The 22,813-nt window shown below is 39.1% G+C and overlaps 1 protein-coding gene across 2 annotated transcripts in view; it reads left to right on the top strand.

Annotated features, from left to right (window-relative positions):
- SHTN1 (shootin 1) overlaps nucleotides 1–22,813 on the top strand; it is a 55,256-nt gene that overhangs the window by 3,423 nt on the left and 29,020 nt on the right. For both annotated transcript variants that reach the window (XM_030951638.1, XM_030951639.1), the window contains exons 2-8: nucleotides 3,403–3,455; nucleotides 9,887–9,947; nucleotides 14,012–14,106; nucleotides 16,246–16,414; nucleotides 18,941–19,038; nucleotides 19,979–20,060; nucleotides 21,804–21,898. In XM_030951638.1, coding sequence (XP_030807498.1) covers nucleotides 3,403–3,455; nucleotides 9,887–9,947; nucleotides 14,012–14,106; nucleotides 16,246–16,414; nucleotides 18,941–19,038; nucleotides 19,979–20,060; nucleotides 21,804–21,898 — 653 coding nt within the window. The remainder of the gene's footprint in view (nucleotides 1–3,402; nucleotides 3,456–9,886; nucleotides 9,948–14,011; nucleotides 14,107–16,245; nucleotides 16,415–18,940; nucleotides 19,039–19,978; nucleotides 20,061–21,803; nucleotides 21,899–22,813) is intronic.

Here is a 22,813-nt window from a genome sequence, read left to right as displayed (position 1 = left end):
ACCTGCCTGGAAGATTGCCTTGTTTGTCTTTGGTTTTATTGGCACTGCTGGAACCTTGCCCTTAAAAGACACAGTCATCTTCTGCAATAGTCCATTTTTTGTTCAGTTGAAAACAGAAGTCAGTGATCAAAGTATCTGGGAGTTATAAACTAGGTAAAATTACACTTCAGCGCTGCCATAGCCACATTTCTGGTCACTTTGGTAAATTAAAGTGGTTAACAACTGTGCTAACCACACATACACTAAAGGTATTTATATTGCCTGGGTTTTTTTTCTTCATTTTCAAATAGTCTAACTTTGCTCTGTGTTTGTTGGCTGGATTTGATGAAGTGTGATGATTTCCAATCTCTAGTCCCAAGCACTGTGGCAATGTATATTTTTTTTTTAATTATGATCTGTTTGATCTCTTTAAACTTCTTCTTATAATGTCAGTACCTTTGAATAAGGGAACATCTTATATATATCTTCTTAGGAACAGACTAGACTGCCAATCTGACAGCAATATCTCAGAGCAGTACCTTTTAAATGTATGCTATTGACAAGTTCTTAATGTGGTTTGACAAATTTATTCTACATTGTGGCAGATGGGTAATTTTTATGGCCAGAGGAATTTCTTAGGACAACTTCTTGGCTGCTGTCTTCCCTTCTATAGTCACCTGCTTTATAATTTACTTTTTCCCCATGTACCTGTGTGTATATCTCAATACACAGCGTTAATTCCCCAGCAGAACCCATCCTGCTTGAATGTATTAGAGTTCAGATGTTTTTCCACTTCCGTTTCTTGTGTTGAACCCTATCTTTTTTTTTTTCAGAAACTTGCGAAGGCAAATCTTTTGGTGTGAACTTAGTGCTTGGTCTTTATCAGGCAGTGGTGTGTTTAGTTTTCCTGCCCTGTTTTTTCAAGGAAGGTGTAAGACTGCAAGATGCAAATTCGGGGCTTATTAAATTGACTTGTACACACTTCACAGATTTGAGTAAAATCAAGGCATATGGGAACCCAGATGCAGGAGTTGACTTACAGTACTTGTACCTAACACTTACCTTTGTGTACTTACACAGGTGCTTTTTATTTATTTTTTAAAGAACTGTAAGGTAATTGAGCCGTGTAGGTTTCAGCAAATGCAACTGATACCTGACCCAAAGCTTGGTTTGCCCATGTAAGCTTTAGGCCTGCTAATAGGTTTGTGAGTCAAGATTTGGAGTCATTGTAAGGTGCTGGGTGAAATGCTGTCCCATAGATTGCCCTGAACAGAAGGAGGTGTTGAAAATGCCAGCCAGGCATTATTTGAGAATAGTGTGCACCTGGCTGGTGCTGCTGGTGCCGTACTGCATCCTGTTGAAATACTGATAAGTTGGTTTTAGAAAAAGGGATCTTTGAGCCCAAAATGGTGGAAAGGGGGGAAATTGATCCCTTTTGGTTTTTTTTTATCCTTTTGACAGCACTTCGCAGTCTTGTGCATGCTGTACATGCAGGAGGCCATTGTTGTTCGAGAGTTTTCACAGCACTCTTGGCCTGATTGTTCCTGTTCCATGTACACTGGGAGGAGCAGTGTGGTGGCAGCAATTCCATTAAAGCTTCTGGTGCTGACAGGAGTAATTCTGTCTCTAATGATATATCCAAAAAGCCAGGTGTTAGTTTACTTCCACCACCAAAATATGACTGAATTGGGATATCTTGTTTCATCTGGAGCAGAGGACTTCTGGCACCATCAGCTCTTTCTCCTGCCTGTACCAGTGAAGACGTGCCTGGCCCATGGTATGGAAGCAAAAAAAGTGAAGTGACACTTGCTTCCTTTGGCAACTCTATTTATTTTTTGAGTAAATAAATAGATTTTCAATCCATTGCTTATTGATTTGGCATGGAACGGCTCTCAGTCGTCTGGAAGGCTACTCTGGTTTGCAGTATAAATACTGAAGTATATGCAAGTAGCATTTTTAAAGTTTGGGGTTTTTTTCTTTAACTTGTGGGGTTTTTTAATATGCAGCTTTAGGAAAGGGATTGATTACTTTTTTTAAATAAAAAGAGTAGGAAGAGTCACCACCTCACTGTGTGTGAATGAAGGTGTCTTTCCTGTTGTTCATTGTGAATTATAGTCATTTTATACTTTTACCCTTATGGCCTTGTTTAATAATAAGTCCTATGCAGCCATAGTAAGTACCTAATATATAAAACATCTAATTTAGATAATACTGACATTTTGTTAGCAAATTCAGGTTCAGGAGACACAGGTTCACAACTGAAAATCAAAAGACTAAGTTATAATTAAAGGAGCTTCTGCATACAAAGTTACCTGCTTAATTTAATACTGATAAAGGGTATTGATATGTTTCCAGGACAGTCCCTTCTGGCCAGCTGAGCTGTGGAGTGAGTAGTTGGTGAATAAGTGAGGCCATTGTTCTGGAGGAACATGCTGTGTTCACTCATGTTGGCTCTTTTGGGGTTTTACTCTTTTTACTGTAAGAAAGAGCAGGGTTGGCTGAGAATACATTTTGGGTGGGTTAAGAGCTATAGCCCAGAATATTCTGTTATTTTCTCCTTCAGGGCTAATGAGTCAGAGTTCTCTGTTCATGGAGTGTGTGAAGAGAGCTGTTGAGGGTGGAGCAAATCTGTATTTACATTTTTCAGTCATTTGTAAAGTATTGAATGTCAAGAACGACTTTGCCTTAAAGGCAAGCAAACATGAGCAGTTTTCAAGTATGAAGAAACTTGAATTGCATCTGTTGGTACAGTTTGCATTCCTTTTCAGGCATCTGAATGGCAGAAGTCTCCTGAAGGGAACAGGAATAGCTTGGCAGTGGAGCAGTGACCAAGAGGCGCAGCCTTTGTGCTCCTCTGTAGGAAATACATTGTTTCACCAGTGTGGTTTCTTGTTTATTCTACCTGTTGCTTTTTGTTGGGTTTTTTTGTTGTTTTGTTGTTTGTTTTTCCTGCAATTTTGAGTACATAAGGAGAAGTGGGAACAAAGTAAAGGGATGGATGGGAGACCCTGGTTTTACTGGTGCATGGGTCAGGTGCTCTGCAAGTACCCATAGATCACACCAACCATTCTTTATAGGCTTGATCTGTAACCTGAGCCAGTGTGGGTTTAAAATGGTCACTGCAAACCAATATATCCAGTTTGTCATTTTTAAACTCAATCAATAAAACTGTTTAATTCTACATTGATCAAAAATTGATTGTTTTGGGAGCTACCATCTTTTTCAGACACTTCCTAATTGCTTCAATTCTAGAGGGGTGTCCAGTTCATAGGATATTAACAGGCTATTAATGAAGTTTATGACCCATGTTATTTAAGAAGTCTGCATAGACAAAAGAAGAGTTTTCAATTTAATCAAATGGAGAGCTAATTTGGGAAGAGGTACTGCTATATTAACTTTTTTTCTTTTTTCCCCTTTGTTTAGCTATTGGCGAATATGAAGAGCTTAGAGCAGAAAATAAGAAAACAAAGGAAGAGGTTTGTATGAATCAATTATTCATTTAATACTGAAATGCTTTGTGGACTGTGGCAGATTGTTGACTGCTTTTTTGAGTTCACTGTTACATAATAATAATAATGAGTATGACTTGTACCCATGTGTTTTATGGAGCAATGAATGCAACTCTCACAACTATTCTGGCTGTCCCACTGCAGAAAAGTTCCTGTAAATATATTTTAAATGATTGCTGCTTTACCAGGTTTGCCTGTGATAACAGTGGGAACATAGACCAAGTCATGTGTTCAGATACAATTGTTTCTCTTTGATCTAAGTCCTGTTTGATTATTACTTCATTTGCACAGGGGACTTAATTACTGAAAAGAAAAAAAAGAGAACAACTTCCCTCAGCTTCTGAACATTCATAATGTAGGAATATGATTTCTGAAGGTAGGGAGGAATGCAGGGGAGTCAGTGCTACACTGTATTGTAAGCAAAATTCTCCTTCTCCAGTATGAGTGAGCTGAAGATATAAGAAATCTGTTAGTTTTTAAATCCCTTTTAGCTGCCAGGATACGTAGGTTTAATTCAGCTTCTTTTGAAATAATTTTGGAATGGTCATTTTTAGTTACAATGTTTCAATTCAAGGCTCTATTGAGAAGACCTTTTCCTTAAGTCTTATTGTTGTAAGAAAATTTGATACTTATGTACACTTATGATTCAGCAAAGATTATTTGTATTTCTACTGAGGTCAACACAATGTGCTTCATTCCCCCTCTGCTCTGATCTCCTTGTCCTTTTCACTTTGGTTGGTGCTGCATTCCTGTTCTGCTGATCTTATCCCAGGAAATCTGTCCTCTCTCTTTGCTGTTTGGAGGAAATGCACAGAAGAAAGTGAGAAAAAGGCTGACTTGGACCAAGACTCCATCCAGCCCAGATTGCTGTCTCTGGCAGCAGAAAGGGAGGCATGTGGGAGCGTGTTTAACACCTGGGCAGGTTTCTCTTGCTGTCTCCAAACCATTTACAGCCTGGGAATTGTTTCAGCATCCTGCCCTGCAGTGCTCTGTTCCTTTAGTTTGTCCCATGCTGGCTGTTGGCTTCTGTCACATGTGGGGAGTGCCATGCCAGGACATGAGTACACCCCATGAAAAACAGGCTCCCCAGCTTGCCCTGAACCCAGGTTACATCAGCTTTGGTATTTCTTCAGCAAAACTTTGTTTAGCTTGAGAAGGGAGGAATGGGGAGACTTCCCTTGAATTCCTTTTTGATTTTTTTTTTCTTCAAAGGGAATTTCAATGAAAAATTTTATTTCTGAAGTTGAGATGGAACGAGATGTTCTGAGGTTGTTTTTTCCGTTCTGCTCTTGCTTCCTTGCTCCTCTTTCTCACAAGGCTTCTTTCCTACAGCTGCATATCTCTAGCTACTCTTGTGTGTTTCATCTGGAGACTGCTTTGAACTTTTGCAGAATTCTTGCATAACACCCAAAAATCCCCCAAGCCTGAGCCTATGGGGATTACATTCCCAGCTGAGCAAACAGTTAAACACGTGCTCAAGGCTGGATTTTCAGTTGTTATGCAAGTTTTCCTCTTCCAAAAACTCCATCCTGCAAATTGGTGTGCTTGTGTAAGCAGTCATGGTTCATTGTTCAAGTGCTTGGACTCAAGTGGTTAAGTGTGAGGCTCTAAGTGCATTTCTTCCACAAAAAAAAAAAAAATCTACTGATACAGAGTTCATGGCTGTGTTGCTTCCAGTTGCCAGTACTGGAAGAAACTATTCCTTATGTTATGGCAGGGCAGGGTAATCCTAAAGGTCCTTAGCATCTCTTGCTTTGTATCTTAGTTTGTGCTTTGCCAGGATCAAACCTGCTGCTGGAAAAATGTAGCACAGACTTTCTCTGCCTGTGGGTCTGGGAGGTTGTGGGTGACTTCTGTTCTATTTCTGCCACTGTCTGTCACTGTGAATGTCAGCAAAGACTTCCTGTGTATCAACTGTGGTCACATAATTACGTGGATAGGAGAATGGGATGTTAATTTTTTTAGCAGGTGGCTTGCAGACTGTGTGTGGAAAGTGCCAGAGAGGAATTAAATAGCAGTGTGTGTGAATATGCTTTTGGTACACTTGGAATACTTTCCTAGGTCGCTGCTGTGCTTTTATGTCTCTGAAAGATGAGCTGTGCATGCAGAAATTGTCCTAGTTTCCATTAGACACATGGAACTTAGTGGATAATGGGCAGGTAACTGAAGATATAATTTTAAGTTTTGAAAATTTATGCTCTTTGTTCCATATTTTTTCCTTAAAATGAGGAAGTAAATTGACTTTTAAATGAGTTACTTTGTTCAAAGCACCGCTGCTTTGGAAGGGATGCTAATAACCATGAAAATTCAGGAGCAAAAGACAAGATCTTTCATCCACAATGTCTCTTCCTCATTGCCTTGCAAAACTGCCAATTTGGAGACCACTGGTGGAGTCTGACAACATTGCCCCAGACATTTTTTGTTAGTGTTTTTAAATACTTTTAGAAACAATGGAGGCAAAATTATATTGGCAGATTACGTCTCTTAGGTCACCTTTTTTTATTGATGCAGCCAACAAAACATTCATACCAGCCCCCCAAAAATGGATAACAAACGTTCAGCTGCACACAGATGTGGGTAACTTAATATGCAGTTCTGGCATATTCAGAGTCAGATCATGAATAAATATTTGACTACTTGCTAATCAGACAGAAATTACTCTGAACGCTGGTTTTGACAGTGTTTTGTCATGCTGCCAGCAGGGGAAAAAAAAAAGCAAGACAGCTATCCAAAACAGTAGGTGTAATACTGTATCTCTGATACCTCATTCATGGTGTTTGCTCTGCTAAAGCACAGGGATGGAGTGGATTATATGTTTTGTCACCAAGTGGGAATGGGGAAGGGACTCTGCCTTGATGACATGCTCATTGTTTCTCTGAGTAGAGTACTGCAAATGTCATTGGACACTTTTGAGCACTGCACCAAACTCACAATTTTAGAACAAGCATTAAATCTGCATACATTTCAAAATCTGTGTAAATGGGAAAGAATTGTGTCTTGTGTTGCTTAGCAATGGTTTAATTGACTATATGACTACTACGTGAACTTCTTGCATCTTAATATCTGGGCTGAACAATCTCCCTGTTGTTTTTGCCCTTTGAAGGCCTTTTACAGAAATCTGTAGGAGCTTATGTGCAAAATAGTTGGCAAAAAAAGAAGCCTGTTAGTAGAGAATAGACAAGAAACTAGAAATTAAAATATTGCCTTGTGTATTGGCTACCTAGAAGGCTAAAATCTGAAAGGAGTTGGATTGACAAATCTTCTGAACTTGTGCCTGCAAAGATGAAGAATATATGGAGCTATTCACAAAATTAACTGTGGCAACTGGACTGTTAATTTCTAAAAATACAGATGCTGTGTATTTTTACTGCTGGGAGATTATCTGACTGACTCCTGTAGCCACTCCAGCACTGCAGTATTGTCTCTTTACATTGTTAGGGTTTTATAGGTGAGATAATGGTGGTATAAATATTAGATTACTAATACTAGATATGTTAAATAAAATAGAATAAATGCTTATTTTACTTTGCAGAGAAGCTGGAACTCTTAATTAGGTTAAAAACTGAAAATTTACTGGCAATCCAGGAGCTGCAAACTTTTTAATTTTTATTCAAGGGTACTCTTTAGTTTGGAGCTATCCCTTAACACTGAAAAGTGAAAGCTTAGTAAATACATGGAAACTATTTCTCCTTAGCAGTTGCATGTGCTTGAATGTGGAAAGTGAAGATTTTATAGTAATTTTATGCTATTTGCCTTTTCATATTTAGGAATAGTGATACTTTTGTCCATTAGTGATTCTATTGTGTATGCCTAAAACTGCATTTTTGAAAAGTGAGATGGTTATGAACTTTTAAGACTTATCTGGAGCATTTTAGGAGCAGCTCATATGTCTAAATTTTGATTTTTAAACTTTTCAGTTCTAAAGGTAAGGTCAATTTGTTTTAAAGGGTGGCAGTATTTTTTTATTATGAAACATAGTTTATAGGCTTTTTATTTTTGTCTAAATTTCAGATTTGAAACAGTTTAAGTAGTTAAAGAAAATGTCAAATTTTTCTAATGCTTAGAAGATAATCTAGAGTATTTTTTGGAAAGACCTGTAACAGCTCTGCTTGCATGGCTCTGATTGCAAGACAGAAGGCAAAGTGCTTTCCATTGATCATTTCAGCAAGGGCAGCAATCTCCCACTCTCCTTTTCTTCTTCTTCTTTCATTCTGAAGCACAGTAGCAGCAAAAGGAAGGTATTGAGAAAACTGCAACTGGGAGCAGGAATTGCTCTGCAGAGACCCAAGCCTAGAGACCCTGATTGTGCAGAGAAATGTGGCAGTTATGAGGAGAATAGTCAGCTTGCCGTGGTCCAAATGGAGCTCTCTCTGCAAATAGCACTCGAGGTGAAGTGGAATAGGTCATTTAACTTCCCCTTTCACTGCACAGGGAGAGCTGCTTTGCCTTACAGCCTGCTGCCTGGAGGATTTTAAAAGGAGTTTTTGCTGCCTGGAGGATTTTAAAAGGAGTTTTTCCTGTCGTTTGGATAAGGGAGTGGGCTATGTCCTCTACATCAAGGTTTCCATCAGTAGGAAAGTTGTTGACTTCTACAGGCAACAGATCAGATCCTTAAAATGTTAATGTTTCTGGTTTTTAAATTGCTCATTTAATGTGCAGTGGGCTGAAAGCTTGCAGTGTGCAGACAAATCATGTGTGGGTGAAATATGTCATTGTGGCTCCAGGGTCTTTCTTGGGAAACCCAAGGAGGCAGCAGCTCCCACCAGTTCCCTTTTGTGGCAGAACTGTGCTCTGCACAACAGCCAGAAACACCTTCTGCATCTTTCACTGCCTTCTGCTCTTCGACTGCACTTCTGCCACAAAGGTAACCCAGATTTTTTCTGAGGAAAAAGAGGGAGGGCAGCAAGATTCATGCACAGATTTCCCTTCCCCACTTCTCCTCTGCAAGATTCTCTTCACAGGTTCTTTGTTAACAGGGCCCCAGGAAATGGTGAGTCCTTGTCCGGTGCTGCTTGCTCAGCGTATCTTTGCTCCTTCTGCAGCTCTGTCTTATTTCACAGTCCTTACAGCCCCTGGTGACTGACCTGTCCCCCTACTCAGCCCCTGTCCCTTGAAGCTGCATCACCCCCGTGCCGTGAGAAGAGAGATTGTTGTTGAGTGCAGCTCCTTCTGCTCCCACAGAGAGCCATCAGCTGCCCCAAGCCAGCACCAGCAGCATCCTCACCTTGCCCAGGAGCAGATCCTTCTTTGGGTCTCATCCAAGGTCCTCTGTAGCTGATAGAAGAGTTCTCTTGAATTTGGCTGCCTTTGAATCAGACTCTCCCCCTTCTTGTTGCTTTACAGCAGGCTCCTTTCCCAGCTAACTCAAAGTGGTTCCTCATGTGGAAAAACCGAAAATCGAGCAAAATCATTTCAGGGTTTTTGGGGGTTTTTTTTGTCTCTTTTTTTTTTATACCCAGTTCTGTTCCAGTGGCCAGCATCGTTGTAATTGGAGTTGCACTGTAAGGAGCTCAGTCACACAGACCCCTCTTCCAGAAGTTAACTCATGGTCTTAGGTTGATTTATTGCTGTGAACATGCCCAGCCGCATGTGAGGAAGGATGTGTGTGTAAGGCACCTTGTGTGCCAGTCATACTTCCCCCTGGGTCATGTGGTTTTCACACTGTGGTTAATCACTGACTGTGTCTCTTGTGAATTTTACTCATTTCTTTGAGTTCTTTCATTTACTTACAGAATGGGTTTTCTTAGAGGACTCTATTTCACATCTGTTTTATTCTTTGTGAAGAGCTCGTTCCATCATAAGATCAGTGATTGCAGGCCTATGTAGTGTTAGGAATAACCACAAAATTAATAAAACTGAGGTAATGGGAACTCTTTAAAGCATAAAAATGAGTGCCTTTCTCTCTACATACTGAAACTTTGCTCATGATGTAATGAAATTAAACAGCATGTCCCTGATGGTTGGCTTTGAGGTTTTTCCCTGCACATGGTGGGTAAGGAAATGTAGGCCTCTTTTCTGAGTCTATTTGTGTTAAAGAAACTAGACTTAAAGCCTGTTTTTGACATGCAAAGTATTGCTTCTGCTGTTGGTGTAACATGGATAACTGCTTATGTCAGTTTTGGACAATGTGTCTCTTTAAAATATTTTCAGAGTAGCTCTGAATCAGAACCTAAATCAAGTACAGTGTGCCAGTTTGGCTGGGAAGTACTCTGAGTAATGAATTTTTTATGCATAATTTCCATTGATCTTACGTGGCTGAAAGGAAAAAGAAATGCTTTGATAGGCTTCTGTACATTATTGTGCTGGCAATTGATCTTGGTTGATTTTGCATGTTGTGACTGACTGCTAATTAAATAACTGGGATCAGTGTTTCATTTCAATTTTCTCTTTTCCTACAGTGTGACAAAATCAAGCAAGAACGAGATGAGGCTGTCAAAAAGCTGGAGGAGTTTCAGAAAAGTAAGCTGACAATGTCAGTGGGATTTTCTTGACGTAGACAATTATGAACATAGTTCTGCACACTCTACAGCAGTGTTAAGAATGCTGAGATTCAGGTCCACTTGCTGTTTCTCCTTGAAAGCTGAGTTTAAGGAGCTAATCCAGTGAGGCTTTGCCCACAGTAGTCAGAATAAATGCTTTTACAGCATTTGTACTCTCTGGCACGGGTAGTCACTCTCAAGGTGCAAAGTGGTGAAAATACAGTGGTGCAAATGTGGCTCTATCTCACCTAGATTCTACAAGTGACTTTTGGAATGGTGCATGCTTGAAGTGAGTGGGATTTGATGCTGAAATTCCTAATAATTGTTATAATAATAATAATAAAAATGGCAATTCTTTTCATGAAGGAGTAATTCTACTTTAAGCATAGACACACCAGGAAAGGTTTTTAGGACGAACTGCTCTCAGGTGCTAATTTTTAGCGCAAGTTCTACCTCGTCTGGGCTGTGAGAACCTCAATATTCAGTTTTGCACTTTTATGGTAATGGTTCTATTGAAACTGTATGGTGTCTGGAAGCAACAAAGCACATCTAATGGGAGTGGAAGTATCCTAGTGGAATAGCTCCTTAGAAGAGACAATTACAGTGGGATTGTGGTCTGTTATGTCTGGTTTGTGCCAGTACAGTGAACTGCACGGTGAAGCATCAGAAATGTGGATGAAGTTAATGCAGGAGGAGGAAATCACATGGTCTGTACTTTTGTGTGACTGTGTTAAAGAGGAATTTGCTCACTTCAGTTTTATAATAGTTCGTGTGATACAATTATGGAAAATAATCTGAAATCAACAGGAATTGTCTACTGCCTTGAATGATCTTAGGTAACCAAGAATGTTCTCTAAGAAGTACAATTCCTCTGGAAAAACGGCTGCCTGTTTTGTTTTTGTTATGATACGAGGAATACTGGAGTGTGGCAGAAAATGTCAAGTAGTTAAGACTTAAAATTTGAGGTAATATTTGATGTTGTAAGATTTTATAGGTTTCTTTTATCTTCCTTTCACATTTTTAAAGGACATACCTTGTAAACATAGTGATAAAATGCCAGGAATATTAGGATTTTAAAGCAATAATAGAGCCCATTATTTAAACGACAATATAAAAGGCAATTATATTGATGAAGAGCTACATTGGCTTTGTGTCTGTGAATAAACTTGGCCTGTACTCAGCTTCTATTTGTTCTCCTGGCATAAACACATATTGTGTGTGATTCCAGTTTAATGGGGCCCCGTTTGTATGCCAAGCAGCTGCATTTTAGGCCCTATTGCGTGATTTCATAGCTCTCTGAAAATTGGTTCTATTGAGCACAAGAGATAGAAGGTGGTGGTGGGGGGGAAAGCTTCAACACACAATCATTTCTTTTCAATTGGAGCCAGCAAGGTTGATGACAACATGACCATTGTGTTATAATGATAAGACCACTAAGGATCTGTACCTCTCATCAAGGCTTTCACACAACAGCAGATACAATTTAATTCACTGCTCTGTCAGCAGTGCTGATACCATTATGCCGTCTGTCTCCACAGTTATAATCACTGTCCTCCGAGAAATGCAGTTGAAATGATCTTGAGCAGTCAAAGAAACTCTCAATTAAGGCTGCCACTTCCAATGTGTCAGATTGTGTCTTATGCACTTGGTACAATTTTCACTTCCAATCCTGTTTATTTACAATGTCTACCAGTAATTATGCTTAACATGTCATTTAGTGAGGGTGCCCCTGCCAAGGAGATTGTTGGGTGCTGCGGTACCATTGAGGGGGAGTTTCTCGCAGTCAATGCCATCAGCGGCTTTTAGTCCCTGATGGGATGCAGTAGTAATGTTGATAATGCAAGTATCGTGCTCATCAAGTCATAATTAGATGCCACTCAAATGTGCCACTTGTAATAACAGTGTTGATTCATGTTTTCTCGGTGACTGCAACTACTAATTAGTTAAGTGGTTTTTGGTTGGCCTGCATTTGCTGCGGATTATTATTACCCCTGAAAAAAACTGTCAAGGTTAGAGATGTTTCAGGCCACTTAGTGCTTCTTTATGAATATTAATATTAACATAATAAGAACTTTGGACAGACTTAGGAAATAATATATTTTTTGTATTTAATTTGGAAAGACTTTTTTCCCCTGAGTTAATCATAATTGCAGGTTAATTAAGTTTAAATGAACCAAGAGTAATCCCTAGCTCTGCCATGAGAGCCCGATCCTTGTTTCCTAACTTTAGCCTTGCTTGAGGCCTTTACATTCCTGTCTGTAAAATGGGAGCAGCACTGTATCTCCACTGCTCCTTCATCCAGCCCAAAGTATCTCACTGCTCAAAGCTCCCAGGGCTCAGAAGAATAAAACCAGAAGAGACAGGGAGATGTACTGCCTGAAACTTTTCCTCTCTCAGATTGTATGTATTGTATGTCTCTCAAATGTAGCAGCTGGTAGGACATGTTTGGAGCAGATCATTTCTCCATAGAGAAATGAAAATAAAATAAAATGAAGATAATTTCTACAGGAGAAATGGAAATAAAAAGACAATCAAAGAAAGAGGTCTGGTTGCACTGCTGGTAGAAGACTTCATGTAAATATAGTTTTTAGACCAAGATTTACCGGTACAGTGCTCCGCCTTTTCTTTTTTGTAGATTTTGGGTCTTTCGTGCAGCTACTCAGCAAACCAATGTGTTGCTGGTTTCCTCTGGCAACAACAAAACTTCAATAATGAAAACTTCAGCTGATGTTAAGTATAAAGCTACCTAAATAACATTTGTTAATGGCCTCCTTTTTCCTATCATGAAGTCCTGTTTTGTAGTTATTAAGATGACCTCTGTATATCAAAAATGGCTTAAATACCTCTCTTTACTCTTTGGTCAAAACTCTTGGAATAGGGCAAGGGGGGTTTTCTACCCAGTGGTATAAAATCCCTAGATTTTAAAGCTTATCTTGATAAAAAGGAGAAGAAATACTAGGAAAAAATTCCTCTGTATTTACACTATATTTTCCAGCTTTGCTCCTGCTCCGAAGTGTTGTTCAGCTGCAAGTAACCTGTGCATTTTTTCAAGTTTTCTGTGCATTGAAATTGTGACACTGGGCTGGGGAGGAATTTGTACCTTGCAATGACTTGCAGAATTAAGGTCCAGGCTGCTGTTTGCGATCAGATGAAGGTGCCAGAAGCCAAAGGGAAATTGCATCAATGAGCCTGAGAAATGGAAAACTATTCTTGGGTTTTCTGCTTTGCTCCCCTGTTTAACCTAAAACCTGTCCCTTAAGACTTTGAACACTCATAAAGTACATATGTACTGCTGGAAGATGTGTGGAATTGCAAGATAAAATGTATCTGTGCTTTTAAATTCTTTCTGATTCACATTGGTCTCCCATGTTACAAAACAAGATTTGTTCCAGAACTTTTTGGTCACTCTTTTGCCTGTCTTTGACAGAGTGCTGTGTACCCACAATTGTAATAGGGATTTTCTAAGTGCAGAGGACAGATGTGTCACTTGCTCCTCCAGCTGTGACATCAAACATACAGCCATGCATTCCAGCTGCAGTCAGACAGCCCAGTCTTGGTTTCAGGGAAAGATTTTGTGAGTATGTTGTAATCTGTGTTGTGGACTGTGAAGGTAGATGAGACTGTGGTGCTCATTTTGGGACCTGCTTAAGCACAGAGAGACTGCCAATAAGAAATGGACCAGAAAGAGAAAAGGAACTCCCTTATCCTAAAGGTGTCATTCTGATTCCTTGAGTGTTAGTGAAATAAAGATGGTGAATGAGGTTTGTCAAGGAGGCTGGTCCTCTGCTTCCATAAGTTTATGCTCAGTTCTACAGTTGCCTCTCTAATGCTGCAAACATGGCTTGAGAGAATTGCTTGAAGGAACAACCCAAACATCCAGTGCTCAGAACAGTTCCTGTCCATGGAGATTATCTAAGTATGTACTTCCCTGTGTTTGAAATGCTCACAATGAAAGTTAGCAAAGGAAGATAGGCTATTTCTGATCATGGGAAGCATGTGTCAATCTCAGGAAAATAATGACTAATTTTTGGACTCTTCCCTTAGTTTCTCACATGGTTATTGAGGAAGTGAACTGTATTCAGAACCATCTTGAAATAGAGAAGACATGCCGTGAAAGTGCTGAGGCTTTGGCTTCTAAGGTGAGAAGAATTATGGTGATGCTGGGGTTTTCTATCTATTTATTCACCTGTTTATCTATTTATTTATTTAAAACTTGAGATTATATGTATGACCCTTATATATTTCTGTATAATCTCGTGGAGCTGTGAAATAGTTTGGAAGTGGCAAAAAACTAACAGCCAGATGCAAGATGCAAAATACCATTCCTGCCTTTAAAGAAAAAAAAAAATACCCATTTTAATGTAGTTTCTATTTTCATGGACCAGCATCCTGATCTCTAGCTTTCATATGCATTTAGGTTAAATGGAAAATAAGTTTTAGAACTCCTCTGTGTGAAAACAATAATGAGCATTTCAGTGTCTAAATAAAATGGAAAAAGTCAACCACTGCATTACATTTCAGGTGATTGTTTATGAAAGCAAAGCAAGGGCAGGGGAAAGGTGACCTCCACTGCTCTGTTGATTGCGTCTAGTCTGATGAATTTAGCAAGTGTGTAATTTTCTATATTCCATCTCATCAGAAGTGCATTATTATTAAAGAATGTTTTTATCTCTCTTATATATTTTTGGTTGTGTAAAATGCATCTGAGCCACTTCATCAGAAAATGGATTACAGCAATTTTGAACCAAATTTCATTAGCAATGCTGACTGCCTTTTTTTTTATTCTTTTTTTTTTCCCCTCCCTCCCCATTCCCTGCCCAAAGTACATCCTTAGATATGGTAAAAATCACACCAGCAAGAAATCACTTTAATTTAGATGCATTAGCAATGTACTTTCTGGAGGTATTTACTTAATTGTTTGCATAATGACACTATATTAGAATTCATAAGATAGACAATCAGCATATAAGTAAGAAAATGAACACATTTATGCAACTTGTCTTCTTCTCTGCACTTTCCCTGTAATGCAGGGACAAGGGCAGTTCAAAGACTCCCTTTGCTCCATGGGACTGTTTGTCTGTGAGCTGTCTGCACCACATAGGGCTCCTCACACCACTCTCCCCACTGTCTCACTTTCATTCCTTAGGAAGCAGATAAATTCTTGAATAAATCTCCCATAGTTAAAGGGCTCAGGATAAGGGGGATCAGAGATGATTGCTCAGGTGAAAATTTGGGGCCAGATGAACTGTACAGTGTATGTTTTCTCTGAAGATGCATACTGGAGTTCTGAAGTCTGTGTTGACTTTGGCTTGTGGTGTGTCTTTAGTAGGAAATTGAGTTTCATTCTTAAACCTGAGCACGGGGAATACTTGGCTGGTGGGTGAGCAGTCACCCTGACATTTACCTGAACACTCCTGGGGTGTCTGGGTGCAAGACAGTGAAAGAGAATTAAACATTTGCAGTGATTCCTGTTCAGTTTTTGTTGATCAAGACAGAGATGCCATGTAGAATCTCTTCTGTACCATCCACCAACCAGCCACGTTGGTGGCATCCAGCCCAAAGTGTTTCTGACTTGTGGTCTGACCCATAAAGAATTGCTTCATGAGATGGCTCTCATCTTGCATATGTTGACTCTGTAGTAATAACTCCAAAGAATTATGAGATAATTCTGTTGTGACTAGGAATATAGAGGTGGTAGTATTTGTAGTTTATATATATTATATCTATATAATATATAATGTACTTTATTATATTATTTATTATTATAGTTTATATATTATTATATATATTTGTAGTTTATATGTAGGAGAAAGTAAGGATTTTTACTTAACCAATTGATCCAACTTGGAAAACCAGATGAGCTTTCAGGGGCACAAACTCTTCTTCAGGTCATTCAGGTGGGACTCCTGGTACATGTTTAAAGGTGAGGAGCTGAAACAGCTGTCACAAAGCTTGTGTAGCATTAAATCAGCTTGGTAGTTGATTTGAGTGATTTAAACCTACACAGTATTTATTAAACAGAAGTACCAGAGAGGAAGAAAAGACATGGATAAAGCATCATGTTGAATTGAAGCCTCTCAGAGGAAAAAGTGGATAACCACCCCATCTTCAGACCATTCTAATGTTGAGTGGAACTTAATCTAATGTTACTTTTGTCTTCTTTGCTTGATAGATATTTTAATGATAAAGGACAAAAAACAGTTGACTTTTTTTTTCTTGCCCAACATCTTAAAGACAGACTAACTAGGTTCTTACTGTTTGTACTTCTCACTTTTCAGCTGAACAAAGAAAATAAAACCTTGAAAAGAATTAGTATGCTTTGTATGGCCAAACTGGGCCCAGAAATTATCACTGAAGAGATTAACATTGATGAGGATGAATCATCCACGGATACAGAAGCTACCTCTGGATCATGCAATTCTGTGCACTGTCAGCAGCAAATAAAAGGTGAGCATTGCTGCTGACCCTACACCACTTGCAGGGCAGAAGTTGTCTCAAGAGCAGCAGTGTTGGTGTGGACCAGAGACTGGTCTTTTTCCAAGTCATGCTTCTGGGAGTGGTCAGAATCAAAGGATTTCCTGGAATGACTGAGAACATAGAGGGCTGGTAGTGTGTAACATAAATGGTGGGGGATACACAGCCTGCAGAGGAAGTTAAATGCAGTAGGAAAATGAGACTACCCAGCTAAGAGAGTTCAATGGTACTGAATCAGTAAAAGAAACATTTCCTAACCCTCCCCAAAAAAAAAAAAAAAGTTAAGTAGAAGGACAAGGTCACCTTCAACTGCAGTGCCATTATTTCAGAGCTTGTCAGACAGAACTCTCCATTTCTGTTTCCATTATGTACCTTTGTATGCGCAAACTTCACTCATGTTCCAGAGCTATTACCAAACGAGCAGCCTAAAGAGGGACTGTTGTACTGGGTAAAACAGCACAGCTGGAGAACATGGAAATATATTGATAAGACAGATCTGTGGGGATTTTTCCCAGAAATTTCTGGTTCTTTTTTGAAAGGCAGTTAATATTTCCATTGTCTAAAATCAGCCTTATTTCTCATCCCTGTGATGAAGTCATCATGGTTTTCTATATTGTTGTGTCATAGTATCCAAAAAAGGGGAATGCCAACATTCTGGATTTTGTGACAAGATTGTTTGACTTCTTTTAAAAAAGGCTTTCACTTTTTTTGATTGTAACTTGGAGCAGCAGATGATGTTTAAGTACAACTTTTTTGAACTTTCTGTTTGACCTTGTCAATTGTTGTCTTTTTGAATGCTGCAGCTGTAAGGAGTGGTACAAAGTATCACTGAGGAAAAATGGTGTGTGTTGTAAAAATGCTTGTGAAACAATCCCACTGAAGAAATAGGGTGTCATGGTACTATTCTGTAATCAGTTTTCCATCCTCTAGATGTAGGAAAAGGCAGCAAATGGTGTGATGCACACCATGCAACCCATCTGAATGGGAAATGAGACTTTTGTACTGGAGAAAGGTGTCTAGAATACATTAGAGAATAAACACTGGCTGCAGATCAGATGGGAGTGTAGCAGGGTCAAATTAGAAAAATACTGAAGAAAGGTTTTGATGTATCTGCTTTCTATCTTAATGAGCAATTCATTAAAGCATGAAAAGTGGTATTTTGGGGATCATCTAAGTCATTTAGCCTTCTCATCATTCCAGAAAGTATTGGATGTTTCTTGGAGTGATTCCTTCTCTCCCACCACTTTTCTGTAAGGATATACAAATAAGGTAGTAAAACCTGAGGCTCTCTGTGGTATGTGGATATGATTTTTTCTCTGCATAGTGAGGTTGACATATGTATTGTAAAACCAGAATTAATCCAAGTCTCATAAATTTCAGTGAGACTTTTTTCCCCCATTAATTTCTCTGGAGAGCACAAATCCATAAAATGGACAAGGTGTATCAAAAATCTTCTGGGAAAACAAGTCTTTTTATTTACTTTAGAAAGTGTATGCTTTTAATTTAGAGGAAAATAAATCTGAGGTTCCAGAACTGGGAGGGGGGATGCTGGTGTAGAATGGACATTTTCAAGATGTGAGACCTACCAGAATGACATCCAGCATGTCATCATCATCATCTGCAATTGATTTGCCACCATTTTCTCAACTCATGGCTGGTATTCAATGAACAGCAGTGCTGTGAAATACTGGAAGCAGGTGGGGAATGAGAGCACTTACTGAAAGCTAATATATATCAATAAATTTTGATTTTTGTGGTGATTTTATGTTAACCTAAACCTTGATATATTATGTATGCAAACTGATCTCCTGTTAAGAAGTGATTATAATCAAATGTTTTATTCCATTGTGAATTTAATTTATTTCATATTTTAATAATTAAGGAACAAAAATTCTGAGGGGAAAATTACAAGCATTAGCTCTTCCATCAGTAAAGGTTATACTCTGACTCTGTTCACATAATGTTACAAAGGCTATAAATTGGCAGCTGTTCAGGACAATTTCTTCTGTGAAAACCTCCCAAGTATTAACTGCCTGTTGTTTTGTTTGTTTCCCTTGTGACAAGAACTCATGATCCAAAAAGAATTGAAGTGTATTAATTTGTTTTAAAGGATGCTTCTTAAAAATTGCTTTCTGCTGCCTCCATACCAGAGTCTCTGTGATGTGACAGTCTCAAGAGCAGGACTGAGGACCCTCTGTGGTGGCAGGACTGGCCCTGTTATAGCAGGAAATGAATCATTCAAAATGCAAATAAAGACAGCAGGACTGAACAAGGAGCTTACCTCAACAGAGTAAATCTGAAACTGTGACCCAGTTATAGATCTGTTACTTGACACTTATGCAAAGCTCATAAATTATTGAGGATGTTCCTTGGTTACAACTGATGCTTGATACGTAGTTCAGGTGTTTCATACTCAACTGTACTTGCATTGCTGTGACATTTCCTTTGTTGTTGTTTTTCCAATAAAATATATTCTTCATTTCCTTCCTCAAACCATAGAGCTGCGAGATCAAATCGTATCTGTTCATGAGGAAAAGAAGACCTTGGCCATTGAACTGGAAAACCTGAGGTGCAAACTTGCAGAAGTAATTGAAGAAGTATGTATTGTACCATGGAAGGCGAGACCATGTTAGCCTGGAGTCTGTCCTTTCTGTAACTTTTAGCTTATTTTGCTGAAAACAGTTGTGAAGTTAATTGAGTACTGTCTAATCTCAAGTCCTGCCAGTGATGGATCACTTAGGGCATGTCCCTGGAAGGGACTCTCTGCGTCACAGTCCAGTGCCACTGTAGCTGGCACATGACTTCTCCTTACCTGTTTGATCTAAGCCCATATTACAACTGTCACCTCCTCTTCCTGACAGCCGCTCACCCATCACAGCCTGCAGGTTTTTTTGGATTTCCTTAAACCCATACATGTGTCAGAAATACTTTTGTAGGACACATAGTTTAATCACTGGTGCTACTTCATTGAGTATATCCTTAAGTCCAGCCATTGGCAGTGCTGTGTCATCATAATTAGACCAGCAAATTGGCTTTTTAAGCCAGCAGAGTTTCATTCCTGCTTGAAAACTGGGTAAGCCATGTACTGATGCAAATCAGGACTTAGTGGCTCTTCCTGTCTATGCAGCACTTGCATTCAGAAAGACACAGCTGACAGCACTTGGACAATAAACAGAGCCCAGGGGAAAAAAAGACCAAAACAGGGCTCTGACTATATTAAAAAGCAAACAGTCAAGTAACTTTCCAACCAGGTGCTATGACACCTGATCCTGAAAGGTTCCAAAGATCATGTATTTGCAGCTGTGACTGGAATGTGCCATGGGAGGATTAGTTCCTAACCCTTTTATGACATCTGTTACAACATCTGTAAGGTGGAGTAAAAATGCTTTCCATCCCACTGGAAACCCCAGCATCAAGCCAAACCTAGGAAACAGAGCTACTGACAGCAAAATAGTGCTTGAATTATGTATGTGCTGTGTGCCTTGTGCCATTTACTGAAATGCTCTTTGTTTTGATGGGTTCTTTATACTTTTCTAGGTAAATAAGTTGAAAGAAGAAAAAGCTGTTTTGACGACCGAAGTTAATAAGCAACAAAAACTGTTGGAGAAATGTAACAGAGGTGTGTAGTCTCAGCAGGTTCTCTAAGAGAACTGCTTCTCTAAGAGTTTGCTGCATCCTTTGCTGAAGTGCAGAGCTTTTCTGCTGCAGTACAAAGAGTAGGTTACAGCACAGTGACTGTGGTCCAGATCTGACACTCAACCTGATTGCTGCAGGCACTGCATCAACTCGTGGGGTGTTCCAGATTCTGTACTCCAGGAAAATGTGACAATGTGAACAGCAAGTGTTATGTGAGAATGGGGAAACCTTTTCCCGTGTGCCATAAGTGGGAAACCAGGGCAGGGGCACAGTCCTTCACAGAGATGGACTGTCTGTCAATTTGAACCTTAATCTCCTGCTTTCCTAAATTATTACACCAGTCTTCCTTTTCATTGGGGTGCAGCTTCTCATTTTGAATGTCTGAGGTCTTGGGAGCAACTTGTTTTATGTTCAGAGGATGATGGGAAACAGGCAGGAGTGCTGGAATGTGAGAAATAAGATTTCCAGGTTATGGAAGAAAATAATGAATTTTCCTTTACTGGAAAGAGAAGAGAGGTAAAACTAGAGCAGGGAAAGACTAAAAAGAGATATAGCTCAAAAAAGGAAAGCTTTTGCTTCATGAAGGTGAGTGCTTCTACATGAATAATAATTGATCCCAAAGAAGTTTAGAGGAGAGGGAAAAGTTTTTAGTTTGTAGATTACTCTGCCCTTTCCTTTTGCTGCTTACTAAGCCTTAAAAAATTAAAAATTGTTTGGTAAAAATCTGCATTGGGTGTTTCCCATTTTCCTGAAGTGGCTGAGATACCGTAAAGCATATCCTGTAAGCTTTCTCCAGGTGTCTACCCCTTCCATGTGTCTGCATTTCTTAACCTATGACAGGCAGTACTTGAAGGCTCTAACACCACCAAACTTCAGAACAGCTGATTAAACAGATTAGCTTGAAGATTTTGATGGGATAATATGACAGATGAAAATTTTTTGAAATTTTTTTCTTTTTTCTAAGCATTATGGAAAGAACAGCCCCTAGTTTCACATATGCCTGTTTTCCTGGAAGGAAGAGTTAAATTAAAGCAAGGGGGTTTTTTTATGCATAAAATGAGCTACCAAAGTATTCAGTACCTCCCGTATCCTCTGTTCATGTGGCACTGTGTTGGAGCTGTGCACTCAGTGCATTTCAGTCAGAGTTTATGAATTGATCTTAAATATTTCTAAGTACATGGGTTGTATGTTGGGTATTTTTGTGTGTGTGGTTGGTTTTTGTTTATTTGCTTTTTAAACTTAGAATCACTTTGAGAGTCAGTTAGGCTGGGATGTGTATCCCGCTGTCTAAATTACCACTTACTGTTAATTAAATTAAATTAACTAAATTAGCACTTTAAAAACTGTTATGCTCATCTCCAAACCAGGTAAACAAATATGGATTTCTCAAGAATAACCTAATCTTTGATAGATTCAGCAGAGCTCTTTTGATTCAAAGAGAGGCAAAATCTGGTCTGTAGTACTTGATGCCTGTTACTGGAGATTTTCAGTCTGAAAAGGAGGAGTATTTCTCTGTTCAGAAGATTAGTAATTGTGCATATGTGTGGTGAGGTTTAGGACAAATACTGCAAAGAAGATTGTATATGGAAATGTAAAACTAGGTCATGCTGTCAGTCAGGGATCCATGGTACTAGGGAATAGCAGCTTATCTGGGAAAATCAAACAGTACTTCTTCTTTTGATCTGTTCCACTTTTCCTTCTGATCTTGTTTAATTCATATAAACAGTGTCTGTGCTGGCAGTAGAGGAATATGAAGAGCTTCATGAAAATTTTGAGCTGGAAAAGAACCTGCGGAAGAAGGCAGAGTCATTTGCACAGGAGGTGAGTAGTCAAGGGAAAAATTAAGACATTGCAAGTGGGCAAAGCCTTACCAGCTTGGATGACTTGATTTCAATTCCCAGCTCTTGTCCAGCCCCAGATTCTGCTTAGGTAACATCTGTATTTCATCCATAAAAATGAGTTTATTGTTTCAAGAAGCATTACATAAAATAAATATAAAGCACTTTGGAATTACTTATGCAGTCTTACCTCTGTCCCCTTTCAAGGCAGAGCATTAAATTTATCCTGGTCTTTGTTTGCTACAGAATCCCAATGTGGAATATGTAGTGGTTGGAACCGGGAGGGATTAGCTGTCTTTCTAGTGATATAATTTGAAGGGCTGGTTTTTTTTCCTGAAAAATATGTGGACTCCTAAAAAAGATGTTGCAAAACTACAGTATCAATTGAGGGACACATTTTGAAAGATTATGTTGAAAGTACTTTCTGTAATTGACTAACAAGCTGACAGGCAACTTAGGTACAATGCCAAAGAAATGCTGATTATTTTTAAACAGCTATTTCTTGGGTTTTGTCATTATTTAGTTGTTGCTTCTTCCAGACTATGGGCCCCTGCTGGTGCAGACTGTCAGAGTAGCTGTTCACTTGAAGTTTTCATTCCATAAAGTTCTCTTATCCAAAATGGAATCACTACAGCAGTGAACTTCAGGCCTGCATTATTCTTCCCTTTCTGTACCTGCTTGTCTTCCTGTGGTATTGTGCTGCTCAGAAAGATTTTTAGAACAGTTCTTAAAATACATGACCACGTGACAACAAAGGCATTGCTGATTCATGTTTGGGGAACCAATATTTAAAATTACTTTAAAAACCTGTTGTCATTGGCCTAGTTTCACACTGGTGGTGTCCTCTGAGTGACCTGAGGCATCAGAGAGGCTCTGGCCACAACTGCATCCACAGCAG

This window comes from Camarhynchus parvulus, chromosome 6, assembly GCF_901933205.1.
Source record: "Camarhynchus parvulus chromosome 6, STF_HiC, whole genome shotgun sequence".
In the NCBI taxonomy this organism is placed as follows: domain Eukaryota; kingdom Metazoa; phylum Chordata; class Aves; order Passeriformes; family Thraupidae; genus Camarhynchus; species Camarhynchus parvulus.
The sequence above is the reverse complement of the archived record's forward strand: the minus strand, read 5'-3'. Positions and strand labels throughout refer to the sequence as shown.